Below are 19,759 nucleotides of genomic sequence, written 5' to 3' on the forward strand. Positions count from 1 at the left end.
GTGCCTGCAGATGAAAAGCCAGACCATGGTCCCACCACAAGCACTAAGAGCCTAGGCCAATGCACTGGTGGGCGACGGGATAAAGAGAAGAGAGTGTTTGAGAGCAAAATTCATTTTGCACAAAACAAATACATATCAAGCTGCTATATTCCAGGTGAGAAACATTAACAAGGCACAACCCCACCGAATCCTTGCTGTCACGGAGACAGACAGCCTCATCAATGGGTAATTATAGAAGCAGGTGCAAGTAGAGTGACAGATGTAAGGGATATCACAGGCACACAGAGGGGGGGAATGTTGGAGAGACTTGGGAATGTAGGAGAGATTTCCCAGAGCAGAGGACACCAGAGTCAAGCTGTAAAAAAATGAGTGTATTAGTTTTTCTGTGACTGCTGTAACAAACTACCACAAACCTGGTTGTTCAAAACAACAGAACTTTATTCTCATTCAGTTCCAAAGGCCAGAATATAAAATCAAGATGTTGGCAGAGTTGCACACCCTCCCAAAGACACTAGCTTCCTTGGGATATATTCCTAGAAGTGGAATATATCCCAAGAAACCAGAAACACCAATCAGAAAGGATATATGCATTCCTATGTTCATAGCAGCACAATTTACCATTGCAAAGATCTGGAAACAGCCTAAGTGCCCATCAGCAGATGAATGGATTAGAAAACTGTGGTACATCTACACAATGGAATACTATGCTGCTGTAAAAAAGAAGGAATTCTTACCATTTGCAACAGCATGGATGGAACTGGAGAGCATTATGCTAAGTGAAATAAGCCAGTCAATGAAAGAAAAATACCACATGATCTCACTCATTTATGGATAATAAAGACCATTATAAACTGATGAACAAAAATAGATACAGAGGCAGAGCAGCATCAAACAGACTGTCAAACTAAGAGATCAACCGAAGGACTTGTATGCATGCATATAAGCATAACCAATGCACACAAGACACTGGGGGGTAGGGGAGGCCAGGGGAAGGTCAAGGGGGGGAAAAAGGAGACATATATAATACCCTTTGTAATACTTTAAGCAATAAAACAAAATTTTAAAAAAAGACACTAGCTTTCTTGCTTCCTTCAGTTTACAGCGGCACCAAGCACTTACTGACTTGGGGCAGAATAACTCCTGTCTCTGTCCCGGTCATCACATGGCCTCCTCCTGGGTGTTCCCCCTCCTGTTTGTGTCCTCTCCTTTTCTTATGAGGACACCTGACATTAGATTTTTAAGTCCCACCCAGTCAATCCAAGATCCTTAATTACACCTGCAAATACCCTTTTCCCAAATAAGGTCACATTCACAGGTAACAGGGGTTTGCACTTGGACAAATCCTTCGGTGGCAACAAATCAATCTACTATAATGACTAAGAGCTGATCATCTGGCAGAGTAGGGTGAGAGCATCCAACATGAGCAAAAGCATGAGAAAAACAATATCAAGGAGAACTAGTAACCATCTGAACATGGAGAAAAGAGCACAGGGAAATATAGAAAAAAAAAACAACTATATTGTGCTAAGACTCACAAAGCACGCTCATATAACAATATTTCATTTGAACTGCCAGACACCCTTTAAGGTAGCACTATGGTTAGACAAACTTTACTCATAATGATACAGAGGCAGAAAGATTCAAAAGCTTGTCCAAACACACATGCCTATGAAGTGGCTGAACTGGGACTTGAACCTAAGACTTCCAACACGAAATTGTGCCTATTTCACCGTACAGTGCTGCAACCATCCCTTTTATACTGTTCCCAATAAAGACAAATTCTTGAGTCAAGTTCGTCATGAGCAGGCTCATATTTTAAACAAGCATTATTCCATTTTGACACCTGGAAAATATATGGCCAGTACCCCTATGTGGAAAATACTAGGTTTCACTTAAGGTCGGAAGGGAATCCAAGAAAAGAACTCCAGGAAGCAAATCCCCCAATGCATTTGATCAAATGCCCCAGAGCCTGGCAGAGGGACTGCTTGGTAGGAGGACACAAAGAGAAAGCCTGCAAGAGCACCTGGTGTGCCCAGGTCACACAGAATGCCCAAGTTCCCCTCCCTTTCCTTCTCTGGATCAGAGCACACTGAGTCGGAGACAGTGGGGAGATGAACTGTGGCCATTATGCACAGACACTCTCAATGTCAGCACAGCAAGGCTAAACATACAAAGCCAAGCCAACTGGTGCTGGTGAAATCGTGAAAGATTAATGCAAAGGCTGTACTTACTCACTTCACAGCCTCTAAACACAGGGAGTTGTTGCTGAAGAATGATATTCTATGATTTTTTTCCCCCTGTGATTTACAGCACAAGAAAATCAGCAGCCATGGGAAAACAAATAAAAGTGTGGCTGAGGTTTCATTAATATATTATCACTGGGGCTGGGAGCCCAATAGCACTGCTTAAAGGAAGCGGAGACAGACACGCGACCTCACAACCTGCCAGCCATTGTGCAGCGGCACTAGGGACCACAGCTGAACACCACAGGCTTCTTGCTCTTTTGTTCCCTGAGCTAGTGGGAAAGGGAGGATGCATGGTGGGGAGGGGGAGGGGAAGGCGGCACCAGGGACCACAGCTGAACACCACAGGCTTCTTTTGTTCCCTGAGCTAGTGGAAAGGGAGGATGCATGGTGGGGAGGGGGAGGGGAAGGCAGCCCTTTAGTGTGGCAAGGAGTAGTTTCCCCAAGGGAAGTAATCACTGTTCCGAATTCCTTTTCTGAGAAGTACATATGATCAGGAATACCTACTAAAAATAAATAAATCAAACATATAAACACATTCTTGTTTTATCTCTCACGAGAAAGAAAAGGATCGCTGAAAATGTGAAGGGCTACCAAGAATCTTGGCCACTGCTCCAGGCTGGGAAGCAGCAGGAAAAGGGAGAGATTGGGGTAAAGGGGCTGACCCTTAAAAGCGGACCTTCTCAAACTGTGGTGCTCTACACTGAACACTAGAATCACCAGAGGAGTGTTCCTAAACCCCAGGCACTCACCCAGACCATTCACAGGGGAATCTCTGGGCAGGGACCTTGCACTGGGATTTTTGAAAGCTCCTCTGTCATTCCAATGTGCAGCCAAAGTTGAGCATCTTTGCTTTAAAGCAAACAAACAAAACACTGGACTATCTCACCATCCCCAAATGTCTTCTGGCTCTCTGGGCTTGAGTCTGGAGGCAGAAAGAACAATATCGTAGCTGTGCTTGGTGAGTGCACTACAGCTTTACAAACCCATAACCTGAAAGTCTTGGGCTGAAGAGCAGCTGCTACTCAGCCATGTACTCCCATGCTCCACTGCTTCCTGTCTGCTCCTTAGCTCCTTTAAAACACCTCCTTCTGTTCAAGGACCAGGTGAGGACTTCCTTGAGCAATAATCATGCTGCTGCTGCCATTCTTGTTACTGATGATGTCTAGCATTTACTGAGCACAAATCACGTGTTAGGCATTCTTCTGAGTTCTTTGCAGGGAATGAACTTAGCCCTTATTTTAAAGTTAAATTATTATTTTATTCTCTTAGTACATAAAGAGTCAAATTTTGCAAACAGGCAGAGAATGAGAGTGACTTATATTTCCTACAGGGAGAAATCACTTATTTTTATAATAATAGAGCCCATTGATTTGATTTGCTCTCAGTATGAATCAGACAGAATATAGAATCCTTATTTTTTCCATTTGTCTCAAGTTGCTTTCAAATAGCAACAGGTCTTTCAAAAGCACAGATTCCCAGGAGGATCAGGAGATAATTTCAGACTGCAGGACTCTCAAGATTTGATTTCTTGTCACCTAATGTACGTGTGTGATGCCATGGAGTCCTAAGATTGTAGATCTGCTCTTTCTCCAGCTCAGATGTCAGTTTTGGCCAGGAGAGGATACTACTGCCACAGTTCAAAGCCACGGGGACAGTCACTTTCCAGGAGTGTGAATGCAACTTATAAAACAGGCAATCAGGCAGAGAGAGAGAGAGAGAGAGAGAGAGAGAGAGAGAGATCCATTTAGAAAAAGAAGATAAAGAAACTCAGGTTTAGAAAGGTGGGTGAGCTCCTCAAGGTCATACAGTTAGCAAGTGGTAGAGCCAGCTTGGAACTCAGGTAGCCTGGCTCCAGAGTCTGTGTGTTTAACAATTGCAACAATCTCTCTCTAATCTTCTCTGGGTGTTCCAGCCTGCTCTTACCTCCCTTTCCTATGAACCCACTTCCACTAAGTCAAAACCAAATGACCTAACAGTTTAAGTTTATAATTCATTTTTTTGCTCACAATGTGATTGTGCCTCTATAGTTAGATGGACTCAACTTTGAGGGGTCATACACAATTAATGTCACCCTGAAGGTCAAGGATGACCCATGTATTTCTCCTTATCTGAATTAATCACATTGAAATGAATGATTTTGTAGTTCCAGGAATCTTCTAGAAAAGCTTCATGTGATCCTACTTATGTAATATGAAATGGGGGGCGGGGTGTCTCAGGAGGAGGCAGTTCCCAAATCACTAGATAAGAAGGGTGAATACAGAATGAAAGAGGGTGAAAGGGGAAAAATCCCACTCAAAATGAAGCCTTTAACTCAAAATTCTAAAACCAATGGGGAAAAGTAATGCCAAGACAGAGTGGTAAAAACATCAACACAAGGGACAGGAATTCACTCTTTCACTTTAAAATTAGTGTGTTTAGATGCTCAAAGATATGAAGAAATAGCTCCATAGAAACACACACAAGAAACTAAGAAGTCAAATAATTAAATAAGAGCAAGTGTCTATAAAAAAGAACCAATAAATTTTGTAAATAAAGAGTATAGTACTGAAATGAAAAGAGCAATAGCTAAATGAACTCTAGACCCAAGTCAAAGAGATAATTAATGAATTGAAAAATAATATTGCAAATGGTACCCAGAAGTCAGCACAAAGATAAAAATACATATATTATGAATAAATATGAGATTTGGAGAATAGACTGAGAGATCCCAACATAAATCTAACAGGACTTCCAGAGAAACAGGACTGAAAAAGTGGCATAGAAACAATATTCAGGCGACCAGCAGGAAGGTAGGGAGGGAGAGAGTGTGAGAGTGCAAGGAAGTGATAGAGGAGTGTGTGGACGTGTGTGGTGTGTGTGTATGAGCTAGGGACAGCTAGATTCTGCAGGTCTTCTAAGGGGCTGCTAAACCGGGCAGTCTTAGGCGGCGGAGTCCAGCTCCCGGCGCGGACACTCCTAGGCGGCCAGCCCAGGCACAGCGACCACGCCATCTTGGGAAACAGAGCTGCTTGAGACTAGGATCCTGGCCTCAGCACCACCCAGTCTGATCTCAGACGCATACCAGGACCCTGCAGCCACTGGGGACAGAGACCTGCGACCACAAATGAAGATTCAAAAAAAAAAAAAAAGAAACAATATTCAAAGAAAAAAAAATGGTTGATTTCCAGAATGAAAGAAAATATGAGCTAATAGGAAATGAATCCTGAGTGCTAAGAAAATAGCTAAATAAATCCACTCCTAGTCATTTAACAGTGAAAATACAGAACGATGAGATGGAAAGGGAAAACAGATTACCAACAAGAAAAGAAAAATTAGACTAATAAGAGACTTCTCCTCAGCAATTGTAGTTCCCAAAAGACAATACCATTGAAACACAAGGAACATATACATATATATATATACAGTCACACACTGCTTACCAATGGGGATACATTTTGAGAAATGTGTTGTTAGGAGATTTTGTCATTGTGCAAACATCATAGAGTGCACTCACACAAACCTAGATGATATAGCTTACTACACACATAGGCTCCATGGTATAGCCACTGCTACTGGGCCACAAGCCTGTACAGCATGTTACTCTGTATAAAACAACAGTAGATTAAATCAAGCACAAGAGAAAATAATAAGGCCGAAACCGGTTTGGCTCAGTGGATAGAGCGTCTGCCTGCGGACTGAAAGGTCCCAGGTTCGATTCCGGTCAAGGGCATTTACCTGGGTTGCGGGCACATCTCATCGATGTTTCTAACTCTCTATCTCTCTCGTAGTTCCCAAAAGACAATACCATTGAAACACAAGGAACATATACATATATATATATACAGTCACACACTGCTTACCAATGGGGATACATTTTGAGAAATGTGTTGTTAGGAGATTTTGTCATTGTGCAAACATCATAGAGTGCACTCACACAAACCTAGATGATATAGCTTACTACACACATAGGCTCCATGGTATAGCCACTGCTACTGGGCCACAAGCCTGTACAGCATGTTACTCTGTATAAAACAACAGTAGATTAAATCAAGCACAAGAGAAAATAATAAGGCCGAAACCGGTTTGGCTCAGTGGATAGAGCGTCTGCCTGCGGACTGAAAGGTCCCAGGTTCGATTCCGGTCAAGGGCATTTACCTGGGTTGCGGGCACATCTCATCGATGTTTCTAACTCTCTATCTCTCTCCCTTCCTCTCTGTAAAAAATCAATAAAATATATTTTTTAAAAAAAGAGAAAATGATAAGATTAAGAGGCACATTGAACACGAGATGTATGAGGCTACTGCCGGTGAAACACAGCATACTATAAACTTTTTTTCATAATTAGAAAAACATACTCTAAAATAATGATAAAATGTATGGTACATACATAAACCAATAACATAGTCCTTTATTATCATCATTGAAGATTATGTGCTGTACATAGTTGTATGTGCTATACTTGTACTAGTATACGACTGGCATTGGTTTGTTTACACCAGCATCATTACAAACATGTGAGTTATGTGTTGTGCTATGATGTTACCATGGCTATGACATCACTAGACGATAAGAATATTTCAGCTCCATTATAATCTTAAGGAACCATTGTCATTATAATCTTAAGGAACCATTGTCATACATGCAGTCCGTGGTTGACCAAAATGTCATTATGCAGTGCATGACTGTAATACATACATGATGTTAGACCTTAAATGTTCACTACCTTTACTCTTCGGCAGGATTGCAGAAGTGTAGCAAGTTCTAGAAACCACTGGAATCTTCCAGGGATCTTCCAGGCCACCTTGTCCATTCCCCACTCCTTGCTGCCAGGATACAACAGCATGTCCAGCATGTGGGCATTTAGTCTCTGTGTGAACACTTTCAGTAGCAAGACCTCACCACCTCATGAGGTAACTCATCCCTTCTATGAGTGCTGACAACTCTTAGCCCAACAAGACCCATAGGCCTTATAATAGCTCATTTATCAAACAAATCACTTAGGAAGATGAATTTGTGGCAAAAGGAGTAGGAGGAGAGGAAAACAGTGGCTATGCTTAGTGTGAGATGGACACCCAGATTGAATAATGTTTTTAGGGCATTAGTGTAATAAAAAGTTGTTACATGTTGCTATACTAGGACTCATTTAAAACTTGTTGAAGGCTTGGTGTTTATGAGATGAGCTTCACAGAGGATTTTAGAAGAGGAGAAAAAAAATCAGTGAAGTTGAAATATGATGGTGGAAAGTCTATAAGGCACCTTGACATTAGAAGACCCCATGAAGATGAATAATGGTGAGTTGGCTCACTGAATCATATCTGGTAACTACTGTGGTTGAAAGGAAACTGTTCCCTGTGCCTTTGAGCTGTGTGATTCTTGGATCATTAAACACACTGCTATACCTTGTGGCTTAGACATCATGAGCCCGAGTTTCTCTATGGCTGAAGCCACAAAACAGTAGGAGGCAGAAACGTAAAGGATTCAATTAATTCAACAGAAAGGAATTATTACATGAGAAATAGACTTTCTGTGTGATTTGAATCCCTTGGTTAGAAATAGCAGTAGACTAACAGGAATAGAAGCCTGTGTGAGGGCTCTGCTTAACACGAAGGTAATGCTGGGCGAGCCACACATCCTGCTTCTGATCGTTGTATTCACTGTTCCCTCTGCCTGGAACATTCTTCCCCAGATACCAGCATGGCTAACTCCTCACTTCCTTCAGGTCTTTGTTCACACGTGACCTACTCTCTGAGACCTTTCCTGACCAATTTAAAACTTCAATAGACCCTTCACGTACACACACTTTCTCCACTTTTTCTCTCGTTTTGTCCCTTTAGCACTTATCACTGCCTAGTACAGTGATAAGTATAGACATCACTTACTTGTTTTAATTCTTGTCTATCCTCCCCTTCTCTCAATAACGTATAAACTCCATAAAGGCAAAGATTGTTGTCTGTTTTGTTTACTGATAGATGCCCCAACTCCTATAGCATGATGGTGGTATCTCCAATAAGAGATGCTATAAAAAATGGTTGAATGTGCAAATGTATCTGTTTAAGCCTCAGGAGTTGGTATTGCAATGTTCATGAAAGCTAAGTTAAAATGTTTATTGCAATAATTCAGATATAACATAAATCTAACCACACCCTGTTGCATTACAACTGAGGTTAAGAACTTTCTCTAAGGTTTCACATAGTTATGCACAGTCCATCCTCTTTTGCAGAAATATGATCAGGCATTTGGGGTAAGATCAGGAAATTTACATTTGACATTCAGATAATGCATTGAACCCTCTGCTGACAATAGGAGTATAAATTGACTGATTACAGGATAACACTTCGGTTTTCAAAAGATAACAGCCCCATGACTTAGAAGAGTTCAAAATTAGAGAAAAAGGATTTGGAAAAGTGGAGTAAAAACTACAAATTTCCACTAGAATGTTGATTTCTTTTTTTCTTTTTAAATGTATTTTTATTGATTTCAGAGATGAAGGGGGGGGAAGAAAGAGATAGAAACATCAAGGATAAAAGAGAATCACTGATCCACTGCCTCCCGCATACCCTCCACTGGGGATTGAGCCTGAAACATGGGCACATGCCCTGATCAGAAATCAAACCATGACCTCCTCGTTCATAGGTTGATGCTCAACCACTGAGCCATACCAGCTGGGCTAGAATGTTGATTTCTTTATATATTTTCTCTCTGAAAGTGTAACAAAGACACACTTGTAAAATTTCACAATTGAGGTGTTTTCTGCCTTCACTTAGGCCCAAATCAAAGAATCTAAATTAAAAATCATAACTGTCTCTATGGAATCATGTTTGAAACTATCTTCCCATATGAGTTCTTCGAAACCAACTAAGAAGCTTTGAAGATAAGAGGAACTCAGTTGGATATTTTTACAGGTGAAGTTACTGATCTTTCCCTCTTAAGAAAAAACTATAGCTACTTAATTTTATAATTACAGATATTTAATTTAGAAAGTTAAAAGGCTCACTGGCATTAAAGAAAAAATTATATAAGTGGGTGGATGTAGAAACAAGACAACTTGGGTTTTACTCAGAGAAAAAAATGACTATATTGTAATAATAGCTAAATTTTTATCATCATTTTCACTAAAAACAGCATTCCCTAAACTTGTAACTTAGTCAAACCTCTTTGTTCCCTGTTTCAAATGAGGCTAGCAACCAACAGATCTTGGAAACAAGATGCAAAGATAATGAAAATCAGAGACAAAAGTCTGGTTTGTAAAACAAAGCTAAGACATTTGAGCCACATTACTCGTAATCACAATATAGTAAATATCTGGGAGAGTAAAAAAGAAACTATTTAAAATATTAAGTGTATTTTCACTTATGTAAATAGATTTAGATTAATTTTCTAAAACCAGAGCCCCATTAGTAAGTGGTAATAAATTGAGCCAAGATAAACCATCAAAAGGCGAGAGATTAATACAGATGGTGATTTTTCCTTTTCACTTCAAGCTGAATCTTTTAAAGTGTATCAAAGCCAAGAAAGAAGTGTCTACTGAGACTTCAGCTGTCATTCAGTTCTTGCCTCCTTTCAGAATGCTGCCGGCTCCCTTTAGTACCTATAGGGAGGTAGCACAGCTACTGCTGTCTAGAAGGGAACAGACCATTATTTAACAATGTAATAGATAAACTCAGGGCAATGATGCAAATTAGAAGAATTTATACAAAACTTCACTGTTTTTTTGAGAGCAGAGTAATACAGTAGTCCTGATATCTAGAGAAGTACTACTTTTCTACATAGGTGAAATTGTAAGCCCTATACCAAACTAAGATGAGCAAATGCTACTCTCAGGGTATTATGCGATCCTGACAATCACATGAGTTGCAGAAGATGGGGGTGGCGGGAGCAAGGTTGAGAAATTCTAGTCCCCAGCTGGGAGGGGGTGTCCCTTTAAGCCTTACATTTGCCCCTGGCTTGCATTTCCCTGGGATGACCTGGCTGAATGGTGCTTTTTTAGAAAGGCAGCTCCTTGATTTAAGACAGGGGTCTGAAGCACCATGTGGGTAACAAACTATTCTATGCCATTTTATTTATTTAAGATGTGGCAACTGAAAGAGCAATCCAAGAGCCCCATGTCTGAAGGAGCTGGGACATCCTCTGGCTCATGGTCCATTTTCTTAGGGTGGGGATGGGCATCCTAGAGCCCCAAGCAGCTGGGTCCTGTGAGTCGGCCGTGACAGGCAGCATGCAGGGCTGCTAGCAGGAGCCAGAGAGACAATAGGAAAGTCAGTCTATTTCAACAAAGACAGTGACATTTGGAACTGCAATTTGAGTTTTGCTCAAGTTGTGATAGCAGGGGATTTGGAGAGAGGGTCACATAGGTTAATCACTAACATTCCATCCAACTCGAAGACACAAGACTTCTTGACACATTCACTCAATAAACATTTGAGTGCCTGTGTGCAAGCACATGGAGTAACTTTCAACAAATATCCTTTTTTATCCAATAAATGATCTTATCTTGGTGAGGATTCCAACACAGCTGCAACTTTTACTGCAGCACATAGCAGGTAAAAATTAGGGCCAAGTCTGTCACTTACATAATGGAGCTTGAACTTGCACTCATCTTCAATTTCATCTGCACTGTCTTCATCAGAGACATCCCCTTCCTCTGCATCATCTCCAAGGTGATAAGGCAGCTTCTTACCCTGAAATGAAACAAAACACTCAATATAAAAATGAAAATAAATTCACAATAGCCAAAAGATGGAAGCAATTCAAGTGTCCACCAAGAGATGAGTCTGTAAACAAAATGTGATAGATGCATACAATGGCATATTATTCAGCCGAAAAAAGGAAGAAAATTAGGACATTTGCTATGGCATGAACAAACCTTGAGGACATTAGGCTAAGTAAAATATCCATGACAAAAAGACAAACTATATGATTCCACTTATATGAGGCACCCAGAGAAGTCAGATTCATAAAGACAGAAAATAGAATAGTGGTTACCAGGGCTGTGGGGAGTTGTTTAAAGGGTGTGGAGTTTCAGTTTTGCAGAAGGAAAAGAGTTCTGGGGATTAGTTACATGGCAGTGTGAATGTACTTAATGCTACTGAAATGTATACCTGAAAAGGTTGAGATGGCAAGTAAATATTAATATTGCATTTCACTACAATTTAAAAAATTTTTAATGTGAAAAATAAAAATGTGGAATCCCTTGGCCAATCATTACTTCAGACTGACTAGTAAGCAGATAGTTTGAGTTAAGGGCAAAACAAGGAAGAAGAGACTTTCAAGAAAAGGTAGATTAATTACTTTCAACTAAATATAAATTAATTACAGATGTTATATTTACAAATAAAAATCAGGCTTATTTTTGAGAATATATGGCTCACTATAACAAGCATAATCCCATTCCACATCCTTAAGAGAAGCATTATATAGATATAGATGATATAGATATATAGATATAGATATAGATATAGATAGATATAGATATAGATAGTTGGAAAGTATGTATGTGTTTTAGTTATTATAATAATAAATAACTTGCCTATCTCCAAAGTGGTACATAGTCATTCAAATGATCCTTTTGGATCAGAAGTCACTCTGATACTAAAGGAACATAGGAAAATCAGTTTCCTTGTTTTTGCTTTAAACAGGAGCGTGATGGTTTATAGATCTATGTAATCTCCTTAAAGTCTGAAGAATGACCCTATTGCAAATAGACCTTGGCTGCCTTGCAATACTTCACTTACAGTCCACATTGCCCACCACTCCTTCCATTGAGTTCCTCAGTTTCCTGGCTCTGACACCTCCTGATACCTATCAGCCCTGGGAAATCCTGTGTCAAATGACCAAAGTCCAGTTATGCAGAAGGGATTCAGTCCATATCAATATCTACCTTAAGTTTCACTGTCTAGAATGGAAAGATTTCAATCAAATGGCCTTATTCCGCATTGAACCTTCTGGCTGCTGGCTACAGGTGATTCAGGAAACATGGAAGCATTTATAAGCTGATAAAGGTAACAGTTAGCTTTCTAACCCAGCCATCAGTATTCATCACAAGAATTTACTTTAGAAAGATTTTATGAAAATTGACAGTGTTATCTCTGGCATTATTTGGAGCTTGTATTCAAAATGCTGCCTTACAACACCTTTTTGATGGAGTCAGTCTATAATTTTCATTTAAGACAGAAAAACAGATTTGACCAATTACAAAGATGAATTCTTTACCTCTTTCTCACCCACTGCCCTCCCTTAAAGTCTTGCTATGACATCACAGTTACTTTGACTTTTTTGCACCTTCTACCTGATACCTGGCTTTTCTGTACACACCCCTTTTAGGCAACAAATAATCCAGTTTGAATATTCATACCCTACTGCTCTTCCTTAGGTTTTTAGTCTCAAAACAATGCAACTATCCGAGATGGTTTTAATCCAAACACAAAATGAACTGGAATTAAGTCAAATCACAAAGCAATCTGCCATCTCAAGGAACTGTCTTTCTGGCTATCCCTTGCATTAATAATATTCATTGCAGGTATTAAGTTTCCCTTCTCACAAAAATCTGCTTAGGAAATGTCAGTCTAGTCACCAACTGCTCCTTCGCAGTCCTGTGGGCGCTGTCAGTGCTGTGCTCCGCTGGGAAGGGAGCTCTTCTCACTTACTATCCAGGGCCGAGCAACTGTGAAGACTCCCCCCACCCCCCCCACCCCCACCAATCTGAAAGAAATGCTTTCAGATATGGACACAGGAACCTTCTCCGCCCTGTACCCCACACAGTTCTCCAGTAAGAACTAATACAAGACTAAAGTATTAAGCCTTTGGCTTATAGTATTGATGTTCTCACTTCATAAAAATAAATTCCAGAATCTGTGATCACTCGATAGCCAGCTTTTTCTTAAGGTAGGACTATAAATAATTTGGAGCAATGTGCATACACAAATCAAGACAACCCTTCATGTACAAACTGTAACTATTATTCTCCTGAGAAACCAGTTTGTAGGGTGGGCGGGAGGGCTGAGTTGGTCATTCATGCCTTTAAATATGTTCCTTTGGGTAGTTACCTTCACTAGGATTTTGCCTTTCAGACTTTGAGGACTTGGAAGCTGCTTGGTCTCTCCTGGGTCTATGGATGACAGGTCCAGTTTGTCCTGGAATATTCCTTTCAGGTACTGAGCAATCTTCCTTTGCTGCTGGACACTGCAGTGATTCTCGATCGACAGTATGACCGGGAACCTGCGAGAACAGCAACACCTTCTAAAGGCAGAGCACGGCAACTCAGGGAGTTTCAGCAATCATTCCATGTTCATTATGTTCCTGCAATCCTAGTAACTTGTGAGAATGTGACAATTAAAATGCTTCAACTGAGGAAAATGAGAGACGCATTAAAAAAAAACTCCTCTGAGTAAATATATTTTGCTAGACATAATGGATAAATACCAATCCATATGGGATTGCTTAGTTTGCTATTTTGTATCATGGAAAAAAAATAACCATATATCTCTCTCTATCTATAGATATATGTAGATATATCTATATAGAAATTGATTTAAATGAAGAAAGGAGAAAATTTTAAGAGTGATAAGAAGCCTAAAGAAATAAAACTCATATAATGTAATTCTGTCTTATTTATTCAAAAGTCCAGAAACATCTCAGAGACCCCTGAATATCCTAAAATGCAGATATCTACATTTAATATATCATATATGTTATAAATAAAATATACAAATAAAATACATAATCAGCCCCCAGCTTGAATATTACTCTTGAAGATAAAATAATGGAATTTATAGGATCCCCTGCCAGGCATTTCAGTCATTTGTAGATAATCATATGCTAGTCTTTACTTTCAGATAAAAAGAAAAAGAAAGAAAGCTCAAGCATCCCCTCTCCGCCAGCACTCAGGTTTCTGCGCAGAGAACTTGAGACCAGAGAGACGTGATCAGCACAGGCAGCCTGAGAGGTGGCACCCAGGCCAGCAAGTGGAGCAGAACGGATTGTGTGATATCCCTCCTCTTCTGACTTTGTTTTCTTCCTCAGAGCGAGAAATTATTTCAAATTCAGACTGATTGATTTTTTTCAGTTTTCTATCACTATTTTCCAAAGTAATAGGTAATATATAGGGTGTCACAAAAAATCTATACACACACTTTGATAAACCCTGGTTTAAACATGCAACTAAAATTTAAGAAGGAAAAGTAGAATGAACTTTTGAAGTGTGCTAAATAGGCTTGTGAGTTGTTTTAATTTGAAGTGCTCTTCTCCTTCAGGATTCCAGAACTTGAAGCAAGCACTGTCAGGTCACCAGACATTCCCTTGAGATACACGCAGCTGGTCTTCTCAACAGGCTACTTCACATATTGGGAATGGAGTGGTAAAATCCCTTCTTCAGCTCGGCTAAGACTAGCGAAATGGTACATCAGAAATCAGTACTCGAGGTTCTTCCATGAAGAACACACTGTAAACTAAACCTGCTATGCTGCAAGTGCCTCTTATTAGAACAGCATTTGAACCTCATGGTTAATTAATGACAAGACCAAATATTAAAAATTTTAAAGGCTACTAACTTTCATAAGATTAATTTTATGCAATTTGAATTTGCTTCTTTAAATTGAAAAGTCATTTCTTGAGTGTCTGGTATATTGCAGGTACCTGCTAGGCAATAAAGAATGAATAAGACATAGCTTCATATTTTCAATGAGTTCATGATCTCTAAGACTTAAAAAAGAAAGCAAGTAACCAACAATTATAAGAAAGTGCTATATGACATAATAGGAATATGCTCAGGCACTAAGAAGAGAAAAAGGGAGCATTTCATTCAGCTGGAGGCATCAGTAAGCAGTAAGTTTGCCAGAGGGACCCTGCTTAAACAGTCTTGTAGGATGAGTAAGAATTAGGCAGGTGGAATAATGGGGAAAGGTGTTGCAGACGGAGAGAATAGCATATGCCAAGGTTGGGAGTTGTGAAAGAACTGGGATCACTGGGAAATCCTAAAGACAGTCAGTGAAGGCAGAATCCTAAGTCTCATGAAAGAAGACACTGGAAGACAAGGAAGGAGCCAGGCTTTGAAGGGCATGGAAGACACAGCTGTGTACTAGAGGGAGCTTTTGTGGGACTTTAAGACAAGAAATACAACTTGCCTATATTTTCAGAAAGAGAAATATTGCACCAGTGTGGAATATTTCCAAAAGGGGAAGTGAAAATAAAGAGAAGGCAATAGAGTCAAAGGATAATTTAAGAAGTAGAATTGAAAAGAATTGGCTGAATTGAGAATGACTCCCAGTTTCTGGCTAAAGCCACTGATTGGCAGTGCTACTCCTAACTAAAAAAATAATAATAAAATAATAAAAAATACAGAGCCAGAGTAGGTTTGGAAGAATGAGATGTAAGTTCAGTTTAGGGGATAAGCTGCCTGATGTTAGAAGAGTTATCTTTTGTTCAGTGTTGTGGCTTCTTGCACCTACTATAGTGTGCCTTTCTTAGAGTAGGCACCATTAAATATCTAAATAAATACTTGAATAAATAATGGCATTTATTGATTTTGAGGTACCTATAGTATGGATATGCAGATGAATTTTTACTAAGAATTTTTCTATATAGTTCTGAAACTTAAGGGGAAAGTTCTGGATGTATGATTAGACAAATAACCAAAAAAGTAGGCCAAGGGCAACAACTTGGGAAATAATGACTATTAAAGAAATGAGGAAATAAAATAGAAGACCATATAGGCCAAAAAAGGAGAGTAAGAAATAATGACAGCAATGGAGGAGAGAATGTTATAACAGAAACCAAAAAAAGCAAGTATTAGGGAGAAAACAGTCAACAGTATCATATACCAAGGAGGGGTCCACTAAAATAAGTAAGCTCGACACAGCAAGTCTGGAACCTAGATATTATTTTACTGAAATTTAATACAATATCAATAAACTACTGTGTATAGTAACCTGTGTTTCCAGACTTTATAGACACTCTGTACTGTGCTGGGCTGCATATCTGGCGCTTCGGCCAGACGGGTCATGTTGTGCTATCTGTTCCTAAAACACATAGATAGGAAGGTACTGACATCAGGCCAGGCCTTGAGATATGATCTCATGGCCCCTTCCCAGCATGGAGGCCTTCTTTCTCAAAAGGCCCAGAAGTCTCATTCCAAATTTGGGAGACAAAGGACTAGAAAAAGTATAAATAAAGAGAGTTTCCTCCATATTGGGGGGCCCAGAATTTGAAAGACACATTTTTCTCTGGGCCTCCACAAAATTTAATAATAAAATGTAACTCCTGTAGTAGACGGCGCTGCAGTTCGGCCTCTGCTCACGCAGGGTGCTGTAACTAGTCGCTGGCCATGGAAGTCAGCGCTGCAGTTCAGCCTCTGCTTCGGCAGGGTGCTGTAACTGTAGCCAGCTGGCCAGCTTAATAAAGGCTCTTAAATTTAAATTCTGAGTCGGTGGTCTATCTCGCTGAGTGAACCCATAACAGTACACCCTGGTTTAGAAATTTTGAGATCACTCTTTGCAAGACCACATTTTGAGGCAACGTCTAGAGACATGATGGGGTATGGAATAAATGGAGCATGAGAAAGTATGTACATAGAGTCCATATTATTTGTTTTATGTTTTGTTGGGTCGGAAGGAAAGAACCACGGTAGCAGAAAAGAGATGAATACTCCAAGGATGAGTGTGTGCTTTTGTAGTCACATTACATCAGGAGATGCTCCATGTGCCGCCTTAGCTTAGCTCCCAGGTGTTGCTACACTTACTCATTCTTCACAAAGGCGTGCTTGTTGATGGTCTCCACAACATCTCTGAAGGGGATTTTTGAAGTGAGAGTATAACCGTGGTGAACGACTGGCTCTCCATCTGGGCCATCCCAACAGTCAACTGCCAAAAACAAAGCTTCACATCAACAACCAAAAGTTTCTGGCATTTACTAATATTACTGGAAACATCAGACAAATATTATTTTATTTTTTGAGATTATACATATACCATGTTATGATCCTGAAGATGTCAAACAGAGAAATAGGTGTTTATTAGAATAAGGAATTAAAGATAAATAATTTGTTTGTGAGTGCTTATAAGTTAACAAAGATGTCATATTCACAATCAGCTTAGCATGTACCATGAATTCTCATTAGAAATTGATCTGAACCACCCTGGCCAGTGTGGCTCAGTTGTATGAGCAGTGTCTCATTCTCCAAAAGGTCACTGGTTGATTCCTGGTCAGGGCACATGACAGGGTTGCAGGCTTGATCCCCAGTAGGGGGTATGCAGGAGGCAGCTGATCGATGCTTCTCTCTCACATCAATGTTTTTCTCTCTACCCTCCCTTCCTCTCTTTCTAAAATCAATAAAAACATTTTTAAAAAAGAAAATGAAATTGATCTGAATCCAATCAAATGTTCCGAGGATAGTGATATTTCTTAACAGGTTGTTTCTTTAATTTCACGTCTTCAGTTTACTAAGGTCTTTTAATAAGTCACAGTGACCATCTCAAATCAATAACAAGGTTTTTCATTATTGTTTACTTAAAATCATTATGTTTCCATTAGATTTATTTCTATTTTATTAATTTTACCATAGTTATAAAATAACATCAACATCTTAAGTTCAAATCCCCAGGTCCTGCCAAGATTTATGTGAATATGAGCAAATGATTAAATAATTTAAAGTCTTACTTTTACCATCTATAAAAGGAAAATAGTAATAGCACTTGATCATAAGTCTCAGTGGTGATTACGTATATATAGTCACTTATAATATGGCACGTAGTAACTGATATGGTTATTGATAAATTAATATTGTTATGTGTGTAGACAACCTCACTGGCTCTGAGCTGGAGAGACATTGGCTCCCTCACCATCCTCCCAGACTTAGAGTTTGCCTTCTCTTTTTTTATCAGACTCATTTCTCAAAACACTGCTCCTTTGCTCAAAAGCCTACCAGGTACATAACTCAGCATCCAACACATATTATATACCCAGTAGATATATGCTAAATGTATTAATAAATATCCTACAGCAGCCCCTGCCTGCTTAACCCCAAGGTCCCTAAATCTGGTGCTAGAGACTGGCTAGCCATTCACTCAGCCTGCTTTCCCTTTCACCCTGGCACACAGCTGGACTAACTGACCAGCCTTCCCTTGCAGTGGGATGTGGTCATCAAACTGTGGGCAGAAATGGTGTGTACCACATCTAGGTCTGGTCTACAAAACCTTGCCCTACACCAAGCATGTCAAACTTGTGGCCCACGGGCCGCATGCAGCCCACAACAAATATTTTTGTGGCCAATATAACGGTATGTAAGAAACGTTTTAATAAAAATTTCGGAACTTAATTTTTACAATATCCTGTTATACATAATTATTAATAACAAACTACAATGTTTGCTAATGACTGATTACTGTAATCGTGTTGCATTCATTTCCCTTATGCGCCTTACGAGCAGGCACACCATTTCTCTCCACTAGTACTAGCAGCGAATATTTTAGCAGTCAATTGCCACATCATGATTTGTTTGGTGCGTGCAACAAGAAATATTTTACTTTCAGAGAATAAGAAAAATGGCTTTATTTGTGTTACACTTATTAATTTGTGCAGTTACTCAGTGTCTGGCAAGTTAATGTTCAAGAAAAAATATTAATTTTTATTAAAATGTTCTATTACTTTATGTTAACGATTACTCATTTCAGCCCTTTGTATTCAGCATGTCTCTTATCGAAATAAACCTAGGTTTCTATGAAAATTCAAGCTTTTATTTTTTTGTGGCCCACATAAACTTAAACATTGTTTATTTGGCCTGTGCTAGCCTTTGAGTTTGACATGCTTGCCCTACACAGCCATCCCTGCTCTCTCTTCTCTTGTGACTTAGAAGCCATTGTTGAAGGTGGCACAGCCACAGGATAGAAAGAGTCTGGCCCCTAAGATTCACCCATTAGGAGCAACTGTTTTGAAGTTCATATAAGCAAGAAATGAACTTCAGTTGTTTTAAGGAAACAGATTTTAGGTTGGATAGTTAAAGAAAATAGTATTGTCTTAATTAATATCCTAGCTCCTGTCTGACAAGTCAACCTTATTTCTCCTACACCCAAACTCACAGACTTGTTCTTCCAGTTAGGCAAGTTTCCTCACATACAATCCCTGCCTCAAACCTTCCCTTCTTTCATTGAAGGTCACTGAATTGCCTCCTTTCACTTTCACTCTGCTTCTCTAAATCCCAATCCAGGCTAAGCAGGATCCTCTGTAGAACCTTGACAGTTCTCATGACGTTGGCCTAGGACAGTGGTCGGCAAACTCATTAGTCAACAGAGCCAAATATCAACAGTACAACGATTGAAATTTCTTTTGAGAGCCAAATTTTTTAAACTTAAACTATATAAGTAGGTACATTGTTATTAACCTACCTATACAGTTTAAGTACTGTTGATATTTGGCGCCACCCCCGCGCTGCATATCCTGCGGCCCGCCTGCACCGAGCCTGCACCGAGTCTCCTGACGCCCAACTGACCGACCGACACCCCCCACTTCTTCTAACGCCACTTCTTCAAAATAGACTCGCCCAGGCC

The 19,759-nt window shown here is 39.7% G+C and overlaps 1 protein-coding gene across 10 annotated transcripts in view; it reads right to left on the reverse strand.

Moving 5' to 3' along the window:
* Positions 1-19,759, reverse strand: part of PLCH1 (phospholipase C, eta 1) — a 175,226-nt gene that overhangs the window by 25,467 nt on the left and 130,000 nt on the right. For all 10 annotated transcript variants that reach the window (XM_014546231.1, XM_014546228.1, XM_014546226.1 and 7 more), the window contains 3 exons: positions 16,957-17,077; positions 13,268-13,439; positions 10,796-10,903 (listed from right to left, as the gene is read on the reverse strand). In XM_014546231.1, the coding sequence (XP_014401717.1) occupies positions 10,796-10,903; positions 13,268-13,439; positions 16,957-17,077 (401 nt within the window). The remainder of the gene's footprint in view (positions 1-10,795; positions 10,904-13,267; positions 13,440-16,956; positions 17,078-19,759) is intronic.

Source organism: Myotis brandtii, unplaced genomic scaffold, assembly GCF_000412655.1.
Source record: "Myotis brandtii unplaced genomic scaffold, ASM41265v1 scaffold436, whole genome shotgun sequence".
NCBI lineage: Eukaryota > Metazoa > Chordata > Mammalia > Chiroptera > Vespertilionidae > Myotis > Myotis brandtii.